The sequence below is a fragment of the Geotrypetes seraphini genome, chromosome 10 (assembly GCF_902459505.1).
Source record: "Geotrypetes seraphini chromosome 10, aGeoSer1.1, whole genome shotgun sequence".
Lineage (NCBI taxonomy): Eukaryota > Metazoa > Chordata > Amphibia > Gymnophiona > Dermophiidae > Geotrypetes > Geotrypetes seraphini.
Genome location: NC_047093.1, coordinates 133,866,619 through 133,887,190, shown reverse-complemented (window position 1 = coordinate 133,887,190; position 20,572 = coordinate 133,866,619). Strand labels below are relative to the sequence as shown.

The window sequence follows — 20,572 nt, the reverse complement described above, 5'->3', positions numbered from 1 at the left end:
CAGGATGACCTCGGCCGGAGGGGGGCAGGGTGAAGAGCTCTGCACATGCTCAGTGGCTGCCTCTTCCTCTAGTGTCTGCAGGGCTGCAAAGAGCAGAAAAGATTCAGAAGACAAAGCAGAGAAATTTGTGTCCTGCAACTGGGAATCCCTGGGAGAGATTATACCTGAGATTCAGGAATTGGCTCAGCCTCTTCCTGTTTTTGCTCATCTTTCCAGGAAGCGGGAGATCTCCAGCCTGAATCCATCCCAGCGGCTGCAGAATTCAGAGGAAATGTCTGCCCTGGATTCTGATCAGGTAAGAAATTCTTGTTTCTGTTTTTGTACACAGGCTGCCAGCACTAAAAAGAAACTATTTCCCTGTGCATCTCTTCCAGCTTCCCTGCTCGCTCTTTGTTGGTCTCTATTGGAGGGAGCAGTAGTCTGGTGGTTGTTAGTAAAAATATTTTAATCTGTTGGAGGTAGATTGCAGTGTTCTGTCCTTGGGGGATCTGGTCCCAGGGATTTATGAGAACAGAATTGCCTCTTTTATTTTGCTTGTTCCCGATCAGGGCCTAATTGTGGGGAGTGTGTGGTGCGGAGTGGTTAGAGCTACAGCCCCAGGCACCCTGGGGTTGTGGGTTCAAATCCCGCACTGCTCCTTGTGACCCTGGGCAAGTCACGTAATCCAATACAATATATGCCTACACCACACCACCCTACAATCGCCACCCTCACAACACTCATCCAGATCTGCTAGCAATAGAAGAAAAGTCCCCATATGACAGATACAATTCAGAATAAAAACCCAGAGAAAACAAATGCAAGTCTCAAAGCTCGACCGGACCACCACACAAACTGACCCATATCAAACATACACCATACATACACTAAGCCCTCATAGAACAAACCCCATACCTCCCACCTTGCCCTTATAGAGTTGTGCCTGTACAGTCACTGAACCCCAAATAACATAACAAACTGTCAGGCAAGGATAACAAAATAAAACAAACTGTCCAGCAACTCAAAATATCTTCAGGCCACAAAAGAGGCCAACAAAGAAAAAAAAAACCCACTTGGTGATCCCAGGAGTAGTTCAGGTGGAGCCAAACGTGGTTATCCGGCACTAGCTCAATATCACCAAGAAATAGGCCTTAAAATGGGCCAAGGCTCGCCCCACCTGGAAGTGAGTCACGTAAGTAATAGGATAGAAGTCACTCAGACAAATAGCTAGTGTCCTTAGAGACCCAGGCCAGATAAGCAGAGGACGACACACATGGTCCATCAGGTGCCATGACTAGGAATCTAATAGGTAACCCCAAGTTCCAAGTAAGTATCCTCCAGCAACTTGATTAGATATCAGCTTAGTCTGCAGGTCTTACCGTAGAAATGATGATGCTCGTAGATGATCTCACAGCCATCTCGGCAAGAAAAGATTGGGCCTCCACAACCGTGTTGTAAAAGGTTGCAACCCCATTAGGTTGCATACGGAGCCTTGCAGGATAAAGGAAGACAAAACGAATATCCCGCTGCACTAAAGAGCAAACCGGGGCAAAGGTGCGGCGTTGTTGCGTGACTTCGGTGGAATAGTCCTGAAGAGCACCCTTTGGTTAGTATAAGATAAGGTCTGACCTCCTTGCAGCGCCGTCAAAATGGCCTGTTTATGAGCATAATTAAGGATTTTAACAATGACCATTCTGGGTCTTGTGGCAGATGGTTGGCAAAGGCCAAGTCTATGAGCACGTTCGATGTAAAGGAGGCCCAAACTCTCCGGCAAAGTAAGCGAGAAGGTAAGCCATACTTTCAGTGTGCCACACAAATCAACCTCTAATATATCCTCCGGTAGCCCAACAAAGCGTAAATTGAATCGTCAAGACCTATTTTTGAGGTCCTCGATACGATCCTCCAGCGCTGCAACAGTTTTCGCTTGATGGGACTGTGTCTCTTCAATCAGTTGCACATGGTCATCCAAGGCCCCAACCTGTTGTTGAAAAGCCGCAATCTCCTGTCCCATCAAATCCAATTTCACCTGAACACGTTCCAATTTTGTGTCAATAGGAAGTAGGCATTGTGATCTCTGTAACCCAGGCTGAGCCGACAGTAGGGTCCCCAGGGCTGGAGGGTGCCGCCATCTTAGCGTCTCCCGGCTTGCCACGGTCCCGATCCTTCTTTGTTAATTTTACGGACATAGGTGGCTCAGACGTGTCCAATAAAGCCTCGAGTCGCAGGCAGGTCTCTCTGAACTCGATCGAGGAAGAGGGGATCAAAATTGCACAAAGTACGGAGAAATAGTAGAAAGGGCGGCAGGAGAGACATTAACTAGTATCTTCCCTCTTCCATGGCATTACGTGATCTCCACATGCATTGGAATTTAAAATTTAAGCAAACTGCTCAAGTTCAAGCAAACTACTCCTGTCAGAGAAGTCACCGACTGTTCCAGATCAGCCAGAAAGGATTGCACGTTAAAAGATGAGCATTTCTTGCTGTGCATTATACTCTGTATAGTGCTGTATATGTCTGGTAGTGCTCTAGAAATAATTAATAGTAGTACGAGTGCTCATTTTAATACTAATGCGCTCCTTGCATAGGATTCTCAGTGGCTGCTTCCGCGATTGATAAAAGCCCCCGGGAACCCTTTAGTGCTTCGGAGGCTGAGCTAACTTCTGGCTACAACCAGTCTTTCTTGCACAGTAAGCTTTTGAGCAACTGGGCCTCTGTACTTTCTAAACCGTTTACAGACTGATAATAGCAGTTCATGCACTGACCCCCAGCACTCTCCATTCTCCTACCTTCAGACACCGACCCACTTGCTTTCTCCCTCCCACCTCCTAAATTGGTCAGCATGTGAAATCCCCAGTGTTTCTCTAAAGAAATCTGTCCAAAAGCAGAGTTCTCTGAATACTGTAATGTACTGGAGAACCGATCTGGTACCAAACGTCTTTGTTCGCGCTTCATCATTTGATTGGCTCGTTTCTCAGCTTCTGAAATCTGAAACCAATGGTTTTTCTCTGTTTCATGCTGCATAGCAGAACTTTTACTAGTCTTCTTCACAATTGTTGTACTTCGGCAGATAGGTAGGTTGATTTTTTTGTTGATCTTCTGGCGGGCTATTCACTCAGTTTAAAATTGCTTGCATTTGATCACAATAGCACTTTTCACTGCCGGCGTTTCATGTATTGACTTTTTCTGTGCACCCTCAGATTCAACGGTTCAAGCGGTCGTATCGTTCATCACTCTTTAATTATTTAAAGGTTGTCACTGACTTTATGTGCTATGGCACTTATGTAATATGGGTTACACCATGTCATTTTTTATCACGCCCCTGGGCAATGGTTATTTGCACAGATTTGCATTATCTTTTTTAACTGTTTTAAGTTGGATGCTTGATGTTCTTCACTTAGACGGTTACTTTGTGTTTTCCGGAATCCATTTCCCTCACTTACTTTTTCAGTGTTTCAGTATAAAGGTAATTCATTCTGTTTTTGTGTCACTGTCCTTTCTTTGAGCAGTCCCATTAATACTGTACATTTTATGATATTTTAGTGAGGTATTTAATAAAGTTTGGAGCCCATTGACTAAATTTGTAAAAATATAATAATGTCTATTTATTATATCTTTCCTTTGGTTCATTTATCTTTACACATCCAGGGAGGGTGGGAGGTTGGAAGGAGGGGAGTAAAAATTGATAGCGACATTTGGGTAACTTTATTCTTCATTTGTATTATATATTAGGTTATATTGTGTTGTTATTATTATATGCAAGAAACTGAAATTATTGAATGATATCTATGTTACCTGTACAGATATTAGTGTAATGTATGTAATACCTACTGTTCTTTCATTTGTATGACAGTGTTTTTGATTAAAAATCAATAAAGAATTTAAAAAAAAAACAAAATTGGGGCAAATATTTCACATGCATTTTCTTTCTATCTAGTGTTAGATGCACAGGGCATACGAGTCCTGTCAAATGGGCTTTCTCCCCCTAACCGCAAGCGGGCTGAAGGCATCGTGCACATTTTCTTCAGCTCTGCCTCCTTCCTCAATGGGCTGTAGTGCCTCTCTTCAGTTTTTCCTTCTGCACAGAGATTATTACAGAGTCACTGTGGGAATTAAATCTGGAATCCCCGCAGACTTTGGCTACGCAATGTTCTGTTATGAGCGGCTCTAAGACTCGGAGCACATTTTTTTCCCTCGCATCCTGACATTACTCTGCTGGTCACGGAGCACTGGGAGACCCCCGAGGTCTCCTTGCAGATTGCTAGGATGATGCCCAAACTGTATCCCCTTGCTCTGGATTTTCAACAGCCGTTTGTTCGTTGGTTGCACTTCCCTGCCTACTGAAGGATGTGCAATGATAAAGGATGCGCAGGATTGATAGATGTTGTCCTAAAAAGGCAATTCGAGGCACCCTGCTTTTGGGAATTAAAGCACAAGTAGCAGTGGCCTTGTTTGTGGCACATGCTTGCCATTTCAGATTGCCTCGGACTTCCATGAAAGGCGTACGCAGCGCTGTACATTTTGACATTTATAGACGGACCCTACTCATAAGAGCTTACAGTCTAACTTGGACAGACAGACGTGGCATATAGGGTTGGGGATGCAGAACCCAAGGTGTGAGGAATTAGGCGTCAAAAGCACTCTCGGAGAGGTGGGCTTTTAACTGGGTCTTGAACTCTGCCAGAGACGGTTAACTTCAGCTGCTAATGGCAGGGGTTGACCATGTAGCCAGTGCCACAGTATGACAATAATCAGGGTCACGAGCAAAGTTTTGGCGTACGCTATCTTTGCCCGAAGAATGCTCTGGTTCAGACACTGGATAGGAGATTTGGCTTCTAAGGCAACATTGTTTCTCATATGTTGTATGTCCATTTTTAGTCTCTTGAGTCAAGCGGTTAATGCTGAAACAGGTCCCTTGATTTGTTATAAGGTGGTATTTTCAACTGCATAAAATATTTGGTAATAATAAACATTGCCTGCATCTGGTACATAGGAGTCTGCAGTTTGTTTTTTGTTTTTGCTTTGGCTGGTGATACTGCAGTTTTCGTTGGATTCCTTTATGTTGAAACAAGCGTTGAGTCATCAAGAGTGTTTTTGAATAAAGAATTTTGTGAACCCCACTGACATTGTTGTCTTCCATCATCCCCGCGGTTTCGTGCGATCTGATCTCACCGACAGAGCTGATATTACAATCTATTAAACCCAGTGAAACTGTGGCTGAGCATGTCCTTTTCCATTTCCAGACATTGGTCACATTCAAGGATGTCGCTGCTTATTTCTGGGAAGTGGAGTGGAACATTCTGGGAGAATGGCAGAAGGAGCTTTACAAGAAAGCCATCAAGGAGGTTCATGGGATCCTCTTGTCACGAGGTAAATATCTCTTCTCTATCATCTATCACACAGGCCCATTAGGAAATTTGTGGGATAAAAATCACAGATACTGGGTCCCGTGAGCATCTGACATTTAGAACTTGGCTTTTGATGCCATCAAATATCCAACAGGAGCCAGTGAAAGACCTTAAAATAGAGGCTTCATCCATGATCAGCTCGGGACATCCCAAGCCGGTCAGGTTTTCAGGATACCCACAATGAATACGCATGAGATAAATGCATGCTCTCCCTCCACTGTATGCATTCATTGTGGATACCTTGAAAACCTGAGTGGCTTGGTGCGTCACGAGGACTGGCTTGTACAGTGGCATAGTAATGGGGGAATGGGGGGCAGATCGCCCCAGGTGCCTCCTACTCTCACTACACCACTGGGTTTGAGAACTCCTACTATAGAACAAAAGTTTGCTGGTGAGGACACGACGTGTCAGCTCCACATTAATCAACTCTTCTGTAAGTAACCCCCTTCGGATGGTAGCAGGTGTCACTGAGAAGAGTAACTTAACTGCAGTGCCTCCGTCTAGGACAGGGATAGGGAACTCCGGTCCTCGAGAGCCGTATTCCAGTCGGGTTTTCAGGATTTCCCCAATGAATATGCACGAGATCTATTTGCATGCATGCATATTCATTGGGGAAATCCTGAAAACCTGACTGGAATACGGCTCTCGAGGACCGGAGTTCCCTACCCCTGGTCTAGGACAATGAAGAGAAATGTCTGTACCAGCAAATCTCCAAGGTTTAAGCTTAATCAATTGGCAGGTTGTAGCTGCCTTTTCTCTCGAAGCTTTGTCAGACAAATATTCAAATCCAACCCCCTCCGTATACACACCTGTATGCACACTTTCATGTGCTGCTTCATCAGAACAGGAAACGGATGGAGCCTCCACAGGGTTTCTAAATACATAATTAAATGTCATTTTCCTATTTCTTATTCTAGTGTAAGGTGTGTCACTCTGGACAGTAAGGTATTCTCCCCATTCTGTCGAGCTGTGCAGAAGGAATCCATTCCAAGTTTTCAACACAACCTCCTTCTCTAGAAGGCTCTGCTGCCCCCTTCAGTTTTTCCTTCTGCATGTGAGCTGGAAGGTGTCTTTCTCATCTGCTCTGTGTATTGCTTTTATTATTTTGGGTATTTTTCACGTTTTTTACAGCCATCAGTGTACCAGAGCTCCCCATTGAGGGGACAATTGTGCCTGCATTGAGAAGAAGCAGACTTGGGTCTGCAGCTAGCAGGGTAATCCCTTGGGAACTTGTGAAGTTCGGAGTCCTAGTACTTTAACTTACCTACTGAATCACTGATGCCACTTTCAGGTTCTCAGTACTATAAGCAGGCTCATCTTTCCCATCCTAGAGTTTGGGGACTGCTTAGATATGTTCTTATGGTTCAGCATAATATTGAGAGGTACAATCGTATTTAATCACAAAAGTTTAAATTTGACACGTATTGTAAATAATGTTAGGCAGAAGGGATTCATTCATACCACAAGGACAGAAAAGACTGTTAACGAAATCATAAGACAAAAACGGAGGAAAATAAACCTCAATTGAGGGCAGCCGGGACTACACAAGTGCCCTAAGCCGCCCACATCATCACAGGTTTATAAAAAAACTCCGTACGAATATAAATAGCTTTCATACATCTGAATTTTATATTTTTTTCAGTTTTTCAATACTTTTGATATTTTCAGAGTGTCACCTATTAAAAATGTCCAAAAAAAGGGGGAGAAATCATTCCCAAACAACCTACACTATAGCAATCAGCTCAGCTATAAGCATACAAAAATCGTTAAGCTGCATGACTTGTGAAACCGAAGTATCATATGTATCAGAAAAGATATCACTCATCTGGAGATGTGAAACTTCCTAGTCCCGACAGAAAAGACTTTCTGTTTCGCCAGAAAAAGGCTACTTCAGGGGATCCATGTTATTCGGGTTACTCCACGCTTCTTAGCAAAACAAAATTGCCAGCTGCAATTTTGTCAGCATAATATTGCACAGGAAAAATAAATTAGGTTTTTACCTTGATAATATCTTTTCCAGTAGATAGGGATGGTATGCTGAACCTCCCCCACCAGCCCACAATTTATATGATGCGCCTGCTTTCTGACTCAAGCTTAGTAGTCAGCTCCATAGCTAAGATTTCACTCTCAGTCAGACTATTAGATTAGGAAGAGACTGTATATAGAATTACAAGGTAGGAATGGTTGAGCTTTATAAATGTTCAGGCTGTTTATGTTTCTTGCTTAATTTGTATTTTCTTGTTTAACTTATATTGTTCCTCTTGGAGGCTTGTTAATGTTTTAACTACATTACTGCTTCTTCATGATTGTTTTAACTTCATCTGAGCAGATTAGACACAGTTTTGGGGAATTCTCGGCATCCCTCCTTTTCCTGTCTTCTTCTGTAGGGCTGCGCCAGCTTTGGTACGAACCGAATGGGGCAGCAGAGACCATGAAGGAGGAGAAGGAATTGAAAAGCTGTGATTGACATCTTCAGCAGTATGCTCGTGAGCACAGATGGATAACCCTATGGTTCAGCATACAACCCCTATCTACTGGAAAAAATATTATCAAGGTAAGAACCTAATCTCTTTTTATTTCTTATTAACAGGCTATTCAATTGTTAATCCTGATGTTATAGTCAAGATTAAAAAGGAAGATGAGAAGTATTTTACCCAAAACTTTGAGTGGGAGGGAAAAGGAAATCCTCATGACTCCATGAAGCGTAAGTAAATGTTTAGGATTTAAAGGGCTCTGCATTTTCAAATCATAGGAGATAGGTCCTTGACAGCAAACATTTGGAGACTTGAAATGTATTTCTTAGCTTGGTATTATTATATCCTTGTAAATGTGTTTCCTCATCACAGACTTTCCCATTGTAACATCTGTTTTCTCACTGAGTGTTAAGCAAGAGGACGATCTCCCCTTTGTGGTTTCTTCTCAGTCGGAGACATCTGAACAGATTCACCCTCCTGAAACAAGTAAGGATAAAATTTCTGCAGCCTTTTTACCCTAGCAGAAAAATGACCTTAATGCACGGGATTGACCGGTGTAAGGACATTCTAAGGCCACTTTTTACCACCATTTGGTAAAAGGACTTTATAGTGGTTTGGCAGATTTTCAGTTTGTAGTTTCAAAAAGATTCTGATTTCTGATCTGTAGCAACTATGTGAAGAACAGTCTGTATTTAAAAAACCTAAACCTCTTGATGACAGAAATTTCCACAATAGAACAGTTTGTGGCAAGGTAAGGATCTAATCTATCCATCTTTTTCATATAACAGACTCCCACAATGTCACGCCTGAAATTTTAATCCAATTTGAGCAAGAGAAATTCAAGACTGAGCCTCAGGAACCTGAGGAAAGAGGAAATCTGACCCCCGCGGGCACATGTGAGGAACTGCAGGAAGCAGGTGACGTAGCTTAGATTAAAGCCAGAAATGGGGTAATGCAAATATTTTCTACATGAAACGCACCTCCTCTGGCCCAGGTACTGTTAGAATGAGGTGTAATAATCACTGCCCCTGCTTCTAACCTTTCTTATTAGGACGATGTGTTTCCTCTATCTCCCTTATTCCTACTTTTCTCCTTTCCTTATTAGATCTGCCTTTATATTCCTTCTCTTTCTCTTCTTCTTTCCCAGCGTCTTCCTATGTCTCTCTGTCTCTTCCCTTTATCATCTATCAACACTCACTGTCTCTCATCTTTTATCCGTTTTTATAATCTTTCTTGTGTCTCTCACTTTCTCTAACCTCTCTTGGTCCTGTTCCAAGATGCTAAACTTTCCTCCCACCCAACAGCCTGAAGATTTTGTTCTTTGTGAGCAATGCAGTGCTTCCAGTTGGAGAGAGGCAGGCAGGATGGTCGAGTAAATTTCAGGTGAGGAGTGGAGTTCCCCAGGGTTTGGCACTTTCAGTGTTATCCTATATAATAAAAGGTTAGCGGCGCATGCGCTTTTAAAAAAGCGTGATTACTGCCGCCGTGGTGTGTGATCCGTGGCCGTGTTCCATTTTAGAACCCGGCCAATGATCACTCTGGCCACTCCCCTCCTCCCGCCCTCACTCACCCTGGAAGCCAGGCAAGCTCTCTTCCTGCCCGCGTCCTCGGCAGGGAACACACCTCGGCCCTCACTCGCCGCCGCTGCTGCTGATCCTCCTGTAAAGAGCAGCCTGCGATGGTGGCCGGCTTTAGCGAACCTCGCAGGCCGCTCTCCAACTCGGTAGCACGTTCCCTCTGACGCGATCCTGTGCGTCAGAGGGAACGTGCTACCGAGGCTGGAGAGCGGCCTGCGAGGTTCGCTAAAGCTGGCCACCATCACAGGCTGCTCTTCAGGAGGATCAGCAGCGTAAGAGGAGCCGCCGCTGGCACTTTTAAAACTTAAAACAAAAACCTTCGGCCGCAGCAGGCCAGCCCGTGGGAAGGGAAGGGAGAGGGGCCGAATGGAGCAGGCCAGATTGCATTAAGAGAAGGGAGGGGCCGAACGGAGCAGGACAGCTCACGTAAGAGAAGGGAATTGATTCACAGGGACCTGGAGGGGAAGGGAAATACGCTGCTACTTCTGCAAAGGAAAGTGGGGGGGGGGGGAAGAAGGGAGTGGGGGGGGAATGCTGCTACTACTTCACAGGGACCTGGAGGGGAAGGGAAATACGCTGCTGCTTCTGCAAAGGAAAGTGGGGGGGGAGGAGAGACAGAAAGAAATACAGACAGACAAAGGAGGCCAGGGAGAGAGACAGACAGAAATAAAGACAGACAAAGGGTGCCATGGAGAGAGAGAAAAAAATAGCAGGAGGGAGAGAGACAGAAAGAAAGGAAGAAAGAGACAGGAACATGGAGAGAGACATAAATAAAGAAAGACAGACAGGCTTATATTCTAGCACCCGTTAATGTAACGGGCTTAAACACTAGTTATTTAATATTTACAAGGGCACAATTGGTCAGCTGTTTCAATCTTTAGGGGTCGAATACCGCAAATATGCGGATGATATCATTTTTTTTATTCCCAGTGTGAGTTGCTGAGTAATTATATGAGTGAAATTACCGGATGGATGGAAAGGCAGGGCTTAAGATTGAATGTAGAAAAGACTGAGGTAATGTTTTGGGGAAATCTGACCGGGTTAATTGCTCAAAAACCTTGAAAGTGATGGATGAGGTATTACCGGTGAGGGAGTCAATGACAGCCCTGGGAGTAAAACTGGATCCAGGAATTACAATGGATTATCAAGTAGTAAAGACAGTGAAAGTATGTTTTGCTCAGATACATTTATTTCTGTTTGTTACATAAGCAATGCCTCTGCTGGGTCAGACCTGAGCTCCATCGTGCCCAGCAGCCCGCTCACGCGGCGGCCCAACAGGTCCAGGACCTGTGCAGTGATCCTCTATTTATACCCTTCTATCCCCCTTTCCAGCAGAAAATTGTCCAATCCTTTCTTGAACCCCATTACCGTACTCTGTCCTATTACGTCCTCTGGAAGTGCATTCCAGGTGTCCACCACACGCTGGGTAAAGAAGAACTTCCTAGCATTTGTTTTGAATCTGTCCCCTTTCAGTTTTTCTGAATGCCCTCTTGTTCTTATATTTTTTGAACGTTTGAAGAATCTGTCCCTCTCTACTCTCTCTATGCCCCTCATTTTGGACCCCGGTTCGATTACAAAAGTTAGACAGCTTTAAGTCTAATAGATGCTGGCATTGTAGACTTGAAGCAGGGACTCTAGATCAGTGTTCTTCAACCACCGGTCCACAGAAATTTCCTGCCGGTCCACAGGGCCAGCATGTGCATCAAGTCCACGGTGCGATCGATGCAGCGTTATCTTCGAGCCAGCTCCCTCTTCCTAACTGATTCAGTGCACAAAGCCACGGGCAGTGGCTCCTACGGACAACGTCAGAGGGAAGGCTTCCAGATGAGGCAAGGGATGTGCAAGGTGCAATTAGTACTATTATGGGGCGGGGTCTAGGGTGGAGATTGGGTAGAGATGGGCGGAGTCTGGCCCACGACTTAGCCCAGTGTTCTTCAACCACCAGTCCACGGACCGATGCCGGTCCACAGAATAATTCTTTTATTTCTGCCAGTCCATAGGTATAAAAAGGTTGAAAAACACTGTTCTAGATCATTTATTATTCTATTGACCCCTTTATCGTGGCCTTTTGCAAACCAATTTGGTCCCAAATTAATTGTTTATTAGAGAATTATGTAGCATTATCATATGATACGATTCTATTCGGTATGTCGATGAGAACAAGGAGTCAAATTTCATCAAACAACAATAAACTTTTATTGATTATGACAGGAGTCGCCATTCAAAATATCACAAGTAATTGGAAAAACTGCAGTAGATTAAATTATACCTTCTGGTGGAATTCATTGTGTCACATTTATAAAATGGAAAGCATAATTGTTATTCAAAAAGGGAATTATAATAAATTTAAAAAGATCTGGGGGCCATTCACAACTTACTGTAATGAGTAGATTCCATTTTCTATTGTAAGTATATTTGCAAATGGGGGGAGGAGGGTGGATTAAAGTTTACTGTAGGTTTAATCAACAGAAAAGATTTGCTCAGATGTCAAACCTTAGACCCTTCCCTGTTTATCACATGGGTTTCAGAGGGAGGAGCCTAAGGCCCCTCCCCTTAGGCTCCTCCCTGTGCATCACATGGTGCACTAGAGAAGGAACGGCCCATCATTCTCAATGGGTGGGACTTGGAGCTGAAGGGACCTTGCTTCCCTCCAGCTCCCAACGTTTAACAAAGGTATGAGTGTGGGGGGGGGGGTCTGGAGAGCATCCGGTTGCAGGAGGGGGGTCTTTTCCAGATAAGCCCCGCCACTAATGCAAAAAGTGCACGGGCGAAAACTTAAGCCCTGCCACCTTATAAATTATTAAACTATTGAAGCCCTCTGAGGAAATTATTCACATGATTTGAATAATGACTCGGGGGAGGTTCAAGGGGAGGCTCCGCCCCCCCTTGTATATCACTTTCCCCAAGTATTCACTTAGCATGGTGTTAGCTAAAACTGTGGCGGGGGTTAACTTTTTGGCGGGGCTTATCTGGAAAAGATCCCAGGAGGGAGTAGGCATCCCTCCTGCCTTTTTCAAGTTTCTTATGGAGCAAAAAGTTTGGAATGTTCTAACTGGGTCATTCAAAAAGTTATTGAAAACCCACTTATTTGTAAAAGCCTTCCACGAATAAGGAATTTCTGCTTTAATGTACTCTCCTAGGATCTTTTTATTTGTTGAATTTGTTTTTACTTGCTGAATTTATTTTTTATTAAGTCTGTATTTTACTATGTTTTTGGTTGAATTTATATTTTTTGTAGGTCTCATTTTATGTATGTTCATTTGTAATCCGCCTAGTTGATAAGCGGAATATAAATTTTTTCTAATAAATAAATCACCCCAAGGTCCCTCTCACCTCCCAGCATATACAGCTCCTTCCGATTATTAATCCTCAAATGTATTACTCTGCATTTCTTTGCATTGATTTTTAGTTGCCAGATATTAGACCATTCCTCTAACTTTTGCAAATCCTTTTTCATGTTTTCCGCTTCCTCCTCGGTGTCTTCTCTGTTACAAATCTTGGTATCATCTACAAAAAGGCAAACCTTTCCTTCTAACCCTTCAGCAATGTCACTCATAAACATATTGAACAGGATCGGCCCCAACACCGAACCCTGAGGGACTCCACTACTCACCTTTCCTTCCTCTGAGCGACTTTGTTTATCAATTAAATGAAATAAGAAGGGTAGAATACTTACCATAAGGAAATCATAAAAACTTATGTAATAGAGAAAATGAAAAGAAATAATAACATATAGGTAGCAACAGATTAAAAAAAACAACAACCAGATTTAAAAAAACAAAAAAGTATTGCCACCTCCTTACAATAAGACACTTAAAGGGAACAAGCATCTACTCTCACTAAAAGATGTAACTAAATGCTGAAAGAGAAGAATTGAATAACCTTGGGTGAGAGGGAAGAAAAGCAATAAGAGCGCTGAGAATAGCTCCTCCCCCAATAAACCAGCCGGCCGCCAACTGATCAGCCCAAATTGATTTTGGGAAGGCCTCCTCAAGCCATTAGAACTTCCAGTTCACCACACAATTATTTCCCACGTAGTCACCTTTATAGGACCTCCAGGGACCCCTGAAGAAGACTTTTTGTCGAAACGCGGACCGTATTGGGTCCTGTATCCCTAGCGGACTAGGTCCTTTAAGGCTTTTATATGGATAACCTATTTTTATGTGGATGAATTTATTTTTATGTGGATGAATTTATTTTTATGTGGATAATTTCAGTGTACCTTTGGAACTTTGACACTTTCAAATAAAGTCCATTTTGGAACATCGTCACTCCACAGAGTTTTTTTGGTTTTCTCATGTTATTAGTCACCTGTACTTGGCTATATGCAATATCATTTTTTAATTGCATGACATATGGAGACTTAGCAAAACAAATGTCTTTAAAGATTACTCAATAATTGTATAATTTATATGCATAACTCTCATTTTTATACAACAGGTGATAGATTTGGAAACAGTAAGACAATGAGAGAGAGTGATGGGCAGCAGATGGCGGAATGGCGACACAAAGACCCCTCCAGAGACAGCACAGATCCTTTAGCTGATTGTGTGGGAGGTATGAGTAAAGTTACACCATCCAGCATGAAAGAAAAACTTCAGAATGGGGCCAGACCCAGTGCATGTACTGAACAAGGGAGAAATTTCAACCATATCTCAAATTTTGCAAGCAAGGAAAGGATTTCTGAGAATTCTGAACTTACAGAAGAAACAAAAATTCACAAACACGACTCATTCCAATGTACTGAATGTGAAAAATGTTATACATATAAATCACAGCTTATAATTCACCAGAAAGTTCACAAAGGGCAAAAACCATCAAAATGTTCCGTATGCAATGAAAGTTTCAGTCAGACATTTCAGCTGAAAAGTCATGAATTAACCAACACTACAAAGATACAAGTGTATGAAATGAACCTGAAGGGAATAGAGATATTTAAATGTCCAATATGTGATAAAAGCTTTTTTCAAAAATATAAATTCAGAATTCATGAAAGAATCCATACTGGAGAAAAACCATATAAATGTTCTCAGTGTGATAAAAGCTTCAATGATATAAGTGCTCTTAGAACTCATGAAAGAATCCACACTGGAGAGAAACCATATACATGTTCTGAATGTAACAAAAGCTTCATTCAAAAATATAAACTAAAAATTCATGAAAGAATCCATACTGGAGAAAAACCATTTAAATGTTCTATATGTAACAAAAGCTTCATTCAAAAATATAAACTCAGAATCCATGAAAGAATTCACACTGGAGAAAAACCATATAAATGTTCTGAATGTGATAAATGCTTCAATGAGCTAAGTGGTCTCAAAACTCATGAAAGAATTCACACTGGAGAAAAACCATATAACTGTTCTGAATGTGATAAAAGCTTCAATCATGTAAGTACACTCAGAGTCCATGAAAGAATCCACACTGGAGAAAAACCATATAAATGTTCTCAATGTGATAAAAACTTCAATCACATAAGTACACTCAGAACTCATGAACGAATCCACACTGGAGAAAAACCATATAAATGTTCTCAATGTGATAAAAGATTCAATCAAAAAAGAAAACTCAGAATTCATGAACGAATCCACACTGGAGAAAAACCATATAAATGTTCTCAATGTGATAAAAGCTTCAATCAAAAAAATAACCTCAGAACACATGAAAGAATCCACACTGGAGAAAAACCATATAAATGTGCTCAATGTGATAAAAGCTTCAATGACATAAGTTCTCTCAGAAGACATGAAAGAATCCACACTGCAAAGAAACCATAAAAATGTTCTTAATGTGATTAAAACTTCAATCAAAAAATAAACTCAGAATTCATGAAAGAATCCACATTGGAGAAAAACTATATAAATGTTCTCATGTGATAAAAGCTTCAATTTCTTAGTGCTTTCATAATACATGAAAGAATCCATACTAGAAAAGAAAACATAAATGTTCTCAATGTGATAAATGCTTCAATCAAGAAAGTAAATTTGGTGTTCGTGAAAGAATCCATACTAGAGAGAAACTATACATTTTGAATGTGATAAAATCTACACTTACTTTATGAATTCTGAGGCTATGTATGTAATTCACATGGGAGAAAATCCTATAAATATTCTGAATATGATAAAAGCTTCAATTAAAAAAACACCCCTCAGAAATGTAATGTAATGTAATGTAATGTAATTTATTTCTTATATATCATGAAAGAATCCACATATGGGCAAATCCATAAGTGTTCTGAATGTGACACTGACTAGAGTCATTGATGGCTAGGTCTAAGAAAAATAGAGAGTTCAAATGTAACATGGATTGATTATAATTGGTTTAAAATGTACAGAATTAAATGCTAAGTTGATTAAACACATTAACTTCATCAGGAAATTAAGGGAAACCTCATTCCAGTGAAACAGGTGAGACTTTCTAGACCAGGGGTGCCCACACTTTTTGGCCTTATGAGCTACTTTAAAAATGACCAAGTCAAAATGATCTACCAACAATGAAAAAAAAAAAAATAAAAAACCCCACAAAGCACACTGTACGCAGAGAAAATGTTAATTATCATTTATATTCCGGGGTTTTTTCAAAGAGGTCACGGCAGATGACTCTATGCACTGTCACCTCAGTAGCAACCATACAAAAATAGACAAATATACCCCCTCCCTTTTTACTAAACCGCGATAGCAGTTTTTAGCACAGGGAGTTGCGCTGAATGCATCACGCTGCTCTCGATGCTCATAGGCTCCCTGCGCTAAAAAATGCTATTGCGGTTTAGTAAAAGGGTGTCATAGTGCAAAATATAGACAGCAGATATAAATTCACAAAACGGACACATTTTGATCACTAAATTGAAAATAAAATCATTTTTCCTATCTTTGTTGTTTGGTGATTTCATGAGTCTCTGGCTGCACTCTCTTCTTCTGACTGTGCATCCAATCTTTCTTTCCTTCTTTCAGCCTCATGTATGTTTCCTCTCCTCCAGACCTCTTTCTCTTCCCCAACCTTTTCTTTCTGTCTCCCTGTTCCCCTTTCTTTCTGTCTCCCTGCCTGCCCCCTTTATTTATTTCTCCCTGCCCTCCCCCAAGCCACTTGGTTTGTCGCTGCCGCCATTGGGGAACAGCCCCCAAGCCACCGCCATCCCAAGCTCTCCCTGCATGAGCATCGCGCTGACCAGCATTCCACTCCCCGATATCAATTCTGACGTAGGAGAGAAAGTTTAGGGCCAACCAGGCATTTCTCCCCATTCCATCCAGCCTGAGCCCCATCTCTCCTTGATCCAGCATTTCCCTTCTGTGTCTGTCAGAATTACCATTTCACCTATTTTCCAGCATCACCCTTCTTTGTGTCCATCTCACCTATATCCCTATCTCACCACTTTTTCAGAATCTTCATTTGTCTCTGTCCTTGTCTTTATCCCATGTTCACCATTTACCCTTTCAATGTCTTTATCTCCCTCCCTTTTTCAGCATTACTTCTATGTCTCTATTTCACCTCCTCTTCATGTCCCCTCTGTATCTCTATCCTTATTCAGTAGGTCCTGCTTACCCTTTCTCTTCTTTGTGTCACTATCTCCATTTTCAGCTTTCCCCCCTTTTCCTTTGTTACTGCACCCTGCAGCCAAAAATCTTTCCACCCTCCCTCCACTCCGGCCCAGCCCAGTATGAAATATTTCCTTTTGTTTCCCTCCCTTCTCTCTTTCTCTCTCTCTTCTCCTCCCTCACCCACGAGCAGGGCCGCCATCAGGGCAGTACTACCAGTCCTGCATTCAGGGGTCCGGAGCTGACAGGGGGCCCGGGCTCCCCCAGGGTCGCAAGCATAGTGTCCTCTCCTTCTCCTTGCCTGCCCTGCCGCAGCACACAGCCGAACGGAAGTCTTCCCAATGTCAGCGCTGACGTCGGAGGGAGGGCTTAAGCAAAGCCCTCCCTTCCTCCGACGTCAGCGCTGACATCGGGAAGACTTCCGGTTGGCTGCTTGCGGCAGGGCAGATAGGAAAAAGGCAGTCGTGTACCGAAGGGGGGGGAGCGGTCCGCCCTGGGTGCAGCCATGGGAGGGAGTGTGCACAGCCGGTCAGGTCCCCTTAGCCTTGTGGCACTTTCCCCGACCGACCGACAACAGGCCCGGCCGACAAACCTCCCTGCCCTGTAGCCGCGAATCTAAATTACCTTCTTACAGCAGCTTCAGTACTCCAGCTGCTGTAAGAAGGTAATTTAGATTCGCGGCTACAGGGCAGGGAGGTTTGTCCGACCGGACCTGTTCTGTTGTCAGTCGGGTGGGGAAGCGCCACAAAGGTAAGGGGCAGGGAGGGAGAAAGGGAGGAAAGGTGGAATGGAGAAGAAAAGACGCTTAAGGGAAATGGGTAAAACTGAGGGGGGAGAACGCCGCTGAAAGGACATGGGGAAGACGGGAGGGAGGGAGAAGGACGCTGAAAGCACATGGGGAAGACAGAGGGGGGAGAAGGACCCTGAAAGGACATGGGGAAGACAAAGGGGTGGAGAAGGATGCTGAAAGGACATGGGAAGATGGGGGAGAAGGACGCTGAAAGGGCATGGGGAAGACAGGGGGGGGAGAAGGACGCTGAAAGCACAAGGGAAGACAGAGGGGGGAGAAGGACCCTGAAAGGATATGGAGAAGACAAAGGGGTGGAGAAGGACGCTGAAAGCACATGGGGAAGACAGAGGGGGGAGAAGGACGCTGAAAGCACATGGGGAAGACAGAGGGGGGAGAAGGACTTGAAAGGATTAATTGAGAAAAGCCATATTTCTTTTTTCTTTCTGTTTTGTTTATTTTAATGCAATTCCTCAAAAAAACAGCAATATATCAATTTATCTTATGTCAGTATACATTATTGTAATAGAAACCCCCATCCCTCCTTATTCCTACTCCTAAAAAGGAAAATATTTCCCCTATTTAATATTCCTATTAATATTAAAGCAAAGTTTCCCTACTATATCGTCATAACTTCAGCCATTAACCACTTATATTAACCACTGAATGTACTCATCCCAAGTTTTACAAAGCCGTTGTATTTGTCCATTCTTTATTGCTGTAAGTTTCAGCATCAAGCAAGTAAAGTCACATTTTTGCAAAAAGTGTTCCATGGGTGGAAGTTGTCTTTGCTTCCAATATAATGCATTTAATAATTTTCCCACTATTAAAAAAAAAAGTTTGCTAACAAACAATATTTGGCCTCCGGTGGATGTGACTACTTTGTAATTTGTGCGTATGTCTGCAAAATTGAGAACCAAAAAATGTGCACTTCCCTACATCTCCACCATATAACTCAATTCTCCACAGTCCCACCACACACTGTGGAGATGAACAATCGGTCTGGTGTGTAATACCATTGATATCGGATCTTATGTCCATTTTTATTCATATTACTCGTAATCAACCGTTCCACTGTATGGACTGTGAAAAATCACAACTTGTGACTCATCAAAATGTTTCATAAGAAAGAAAGCCATCAGAATGTTCTGTACATGATACAAACTTCAGTCAGGTATTTGAACTAAGACAGATTAAACAGCATTAGCAAAAAAAAAAAAAGGGCATCAAATAAACCTCGAGAGAAAAGTTATTTAAATGCTCAGTATGTGATATAAGCTTCAATCAAAACATATCTGAGAATTCATGAAAGAATCCACACTGGAAAGAAACCATATAAATGTTCTGAATGTACATAAGAACATAAGCAATGCCATCGTGACCAGCAATCCGTGCACACGGCGGCCCAACAGGTCCAGGATCTGTGCAGTAATCCTCTATCTATACCCCTCTATTCCCTTTTCCAGCAGGAAGTTGTCCAATCCTTTCTTAAACCCCAGTACCGTGCTCTGCCCTATTACGTCCTCTGGAAGTGCATTCCAGGTATCTACCACACATTGGGTAAAGAAGAACTTCCTGGCATTTGTTTTGAATCTGTCCCCTTTCAACTTTTCCGAATGCCCTCTTGTTCTTTTATTCTTTGAAAGTTTGAAGAATCGGTCCTTCTCTACTCTCTCTATGTCCTTCATGATCTTGTAAGTTTCTATCATATCCCCTCTAAGTCTTCTCTTCTCCAGGGAAAAGAGACCCAGTTTCTCCAATCTCTCAGCTTATGGAAGGTTTTCCATCCCTTTTATCAGACGCGTCGCTCTCCTCTGAACCCTTTCGAGTAACGCCATATCCTTCTTAAGGTACGGCGACCAATATTGGATGCAGTACTCCAGATGCGGACGCACCATCGCCCGATACAACGGCAGGATAACTTCTTTCGTTCTGGTTGTAATACCCTTCTTGATTATGCCTAGCATTCTATTTGCCTTCTTAGTGGCCGCTGCGCACTGTGCCGTCGGCTTCATTGTCATGTCCAACATTACCCCCAAGTCCCTTTCTTGGGTACTCTCATTCAATAACATCCCTCCCATCGTATAGTTGTATCTCGGGTTTCTGCTTCCCACATGTAATACTTTACATTTTTCAACGTTGCACTTCATCTGTTATCTCGTCGCCCATTCCCCTAGTTTGTTCAAGTCCCTCTGCAATTCTTTGCAGTCCTCCTTAGTCCGAGCTCCACTAAATAGTTTGGAGTCGTCCGCGAATTTTATTATCTCACACTTTGTCCCTGTTTCTAGATCATTTATGAATATATTAAATAGCAGTGGCCCGAGCACCGAGCCCTGCGGAACACCGCTTGTGACCGTCCTCCAGTCCGAGTAGTGGCCCTTCACCCCTACCCTCTGTTTCCTACCCGCCAACCAGTTTCTGATCCATTTATGTACGTCTCCGACCACTCCATGATTCTTCAGTTTCCGGAGTAGACGTTCATGAGGCACCTTGTCAAAGGCTTTTTGGAAATCTAGGTATATGATGTCTATGGGGTCTCCTCTGTCCATCCGTTTGTTAATTCCTTCAAAAAAGTGCAATAAGTTAGTTAGGCACGATCTCCCCTTGCAGAAACCATGTTGGCTGGTTATCAGAAGTTCGTTTCTTTCAAAATGTTCATCGATGCTTTCTTTTATCAGTGCTTCCGCCATTTTCCCCGGAACCAAGGTCAGACTCACCGGTCTGTAGTTTCCCGGTTCACCTCTTGATCCCTTTTTAAAAATGGGCGTAACGTTGGCTATCTTCCAATCCTCCGGGATCACGCCTGTTTTCAGGGATA

At 42.8% G+C, this 20,572-nt stretch overlaps 1 protein-coding gene across 1 annotated transcript; it reads left to right on the top strand.

Moving 5' to 3' along the window:
* Positions 1-4: 4 nt before the first annotated feature.
* Positions 5-15,969, top strand: LOC117368585 (zinc finger protein 879-like). Its single transcript, XM_033962315.1, has 6 exons — positions 5-295; positions 5,220-5,346; positions 7,975-8,088; positions 8,231-8,344; positions 8,647-8,775; positions 13,876-15,969. The coding sequence occupies exons 1-6, from the start codon at positions 5-7 to the stop codon at positions 15,210-15,212; spliced, it is 2,112 nt and encodes a 703-aa protein (XP_033818206.1). The 3' UTR covers positions 15,213-15,969.
* Positions 15,970-20,572: the final 4,603 nt, after the last annotated feature.

Bases quoted from the DNA above. Each gene is read 5' to 3' on its own strand.
- LOC117368585 (XM_033962315.1), top strand. From the start codon at position 5: ATGACCTCGGCCGGAGGGGGGCAGGGTGAAGAGCTCTGCACATGCTCA. The intron at 5,347-7,974 runs GTAAATATCTCT...TCTTATTAACAG, and splicing joins TGGGATCCTCTTGTCACGAG to GCTATTCAATTGTTAATCCT. The intron at 8,345-8,646 runs GTAAGGATAAAA...TTCATATAACAG, and splicing joins GATTCACCCTCCTGAAACAA to ACTCCCACAATGTCACGCCT.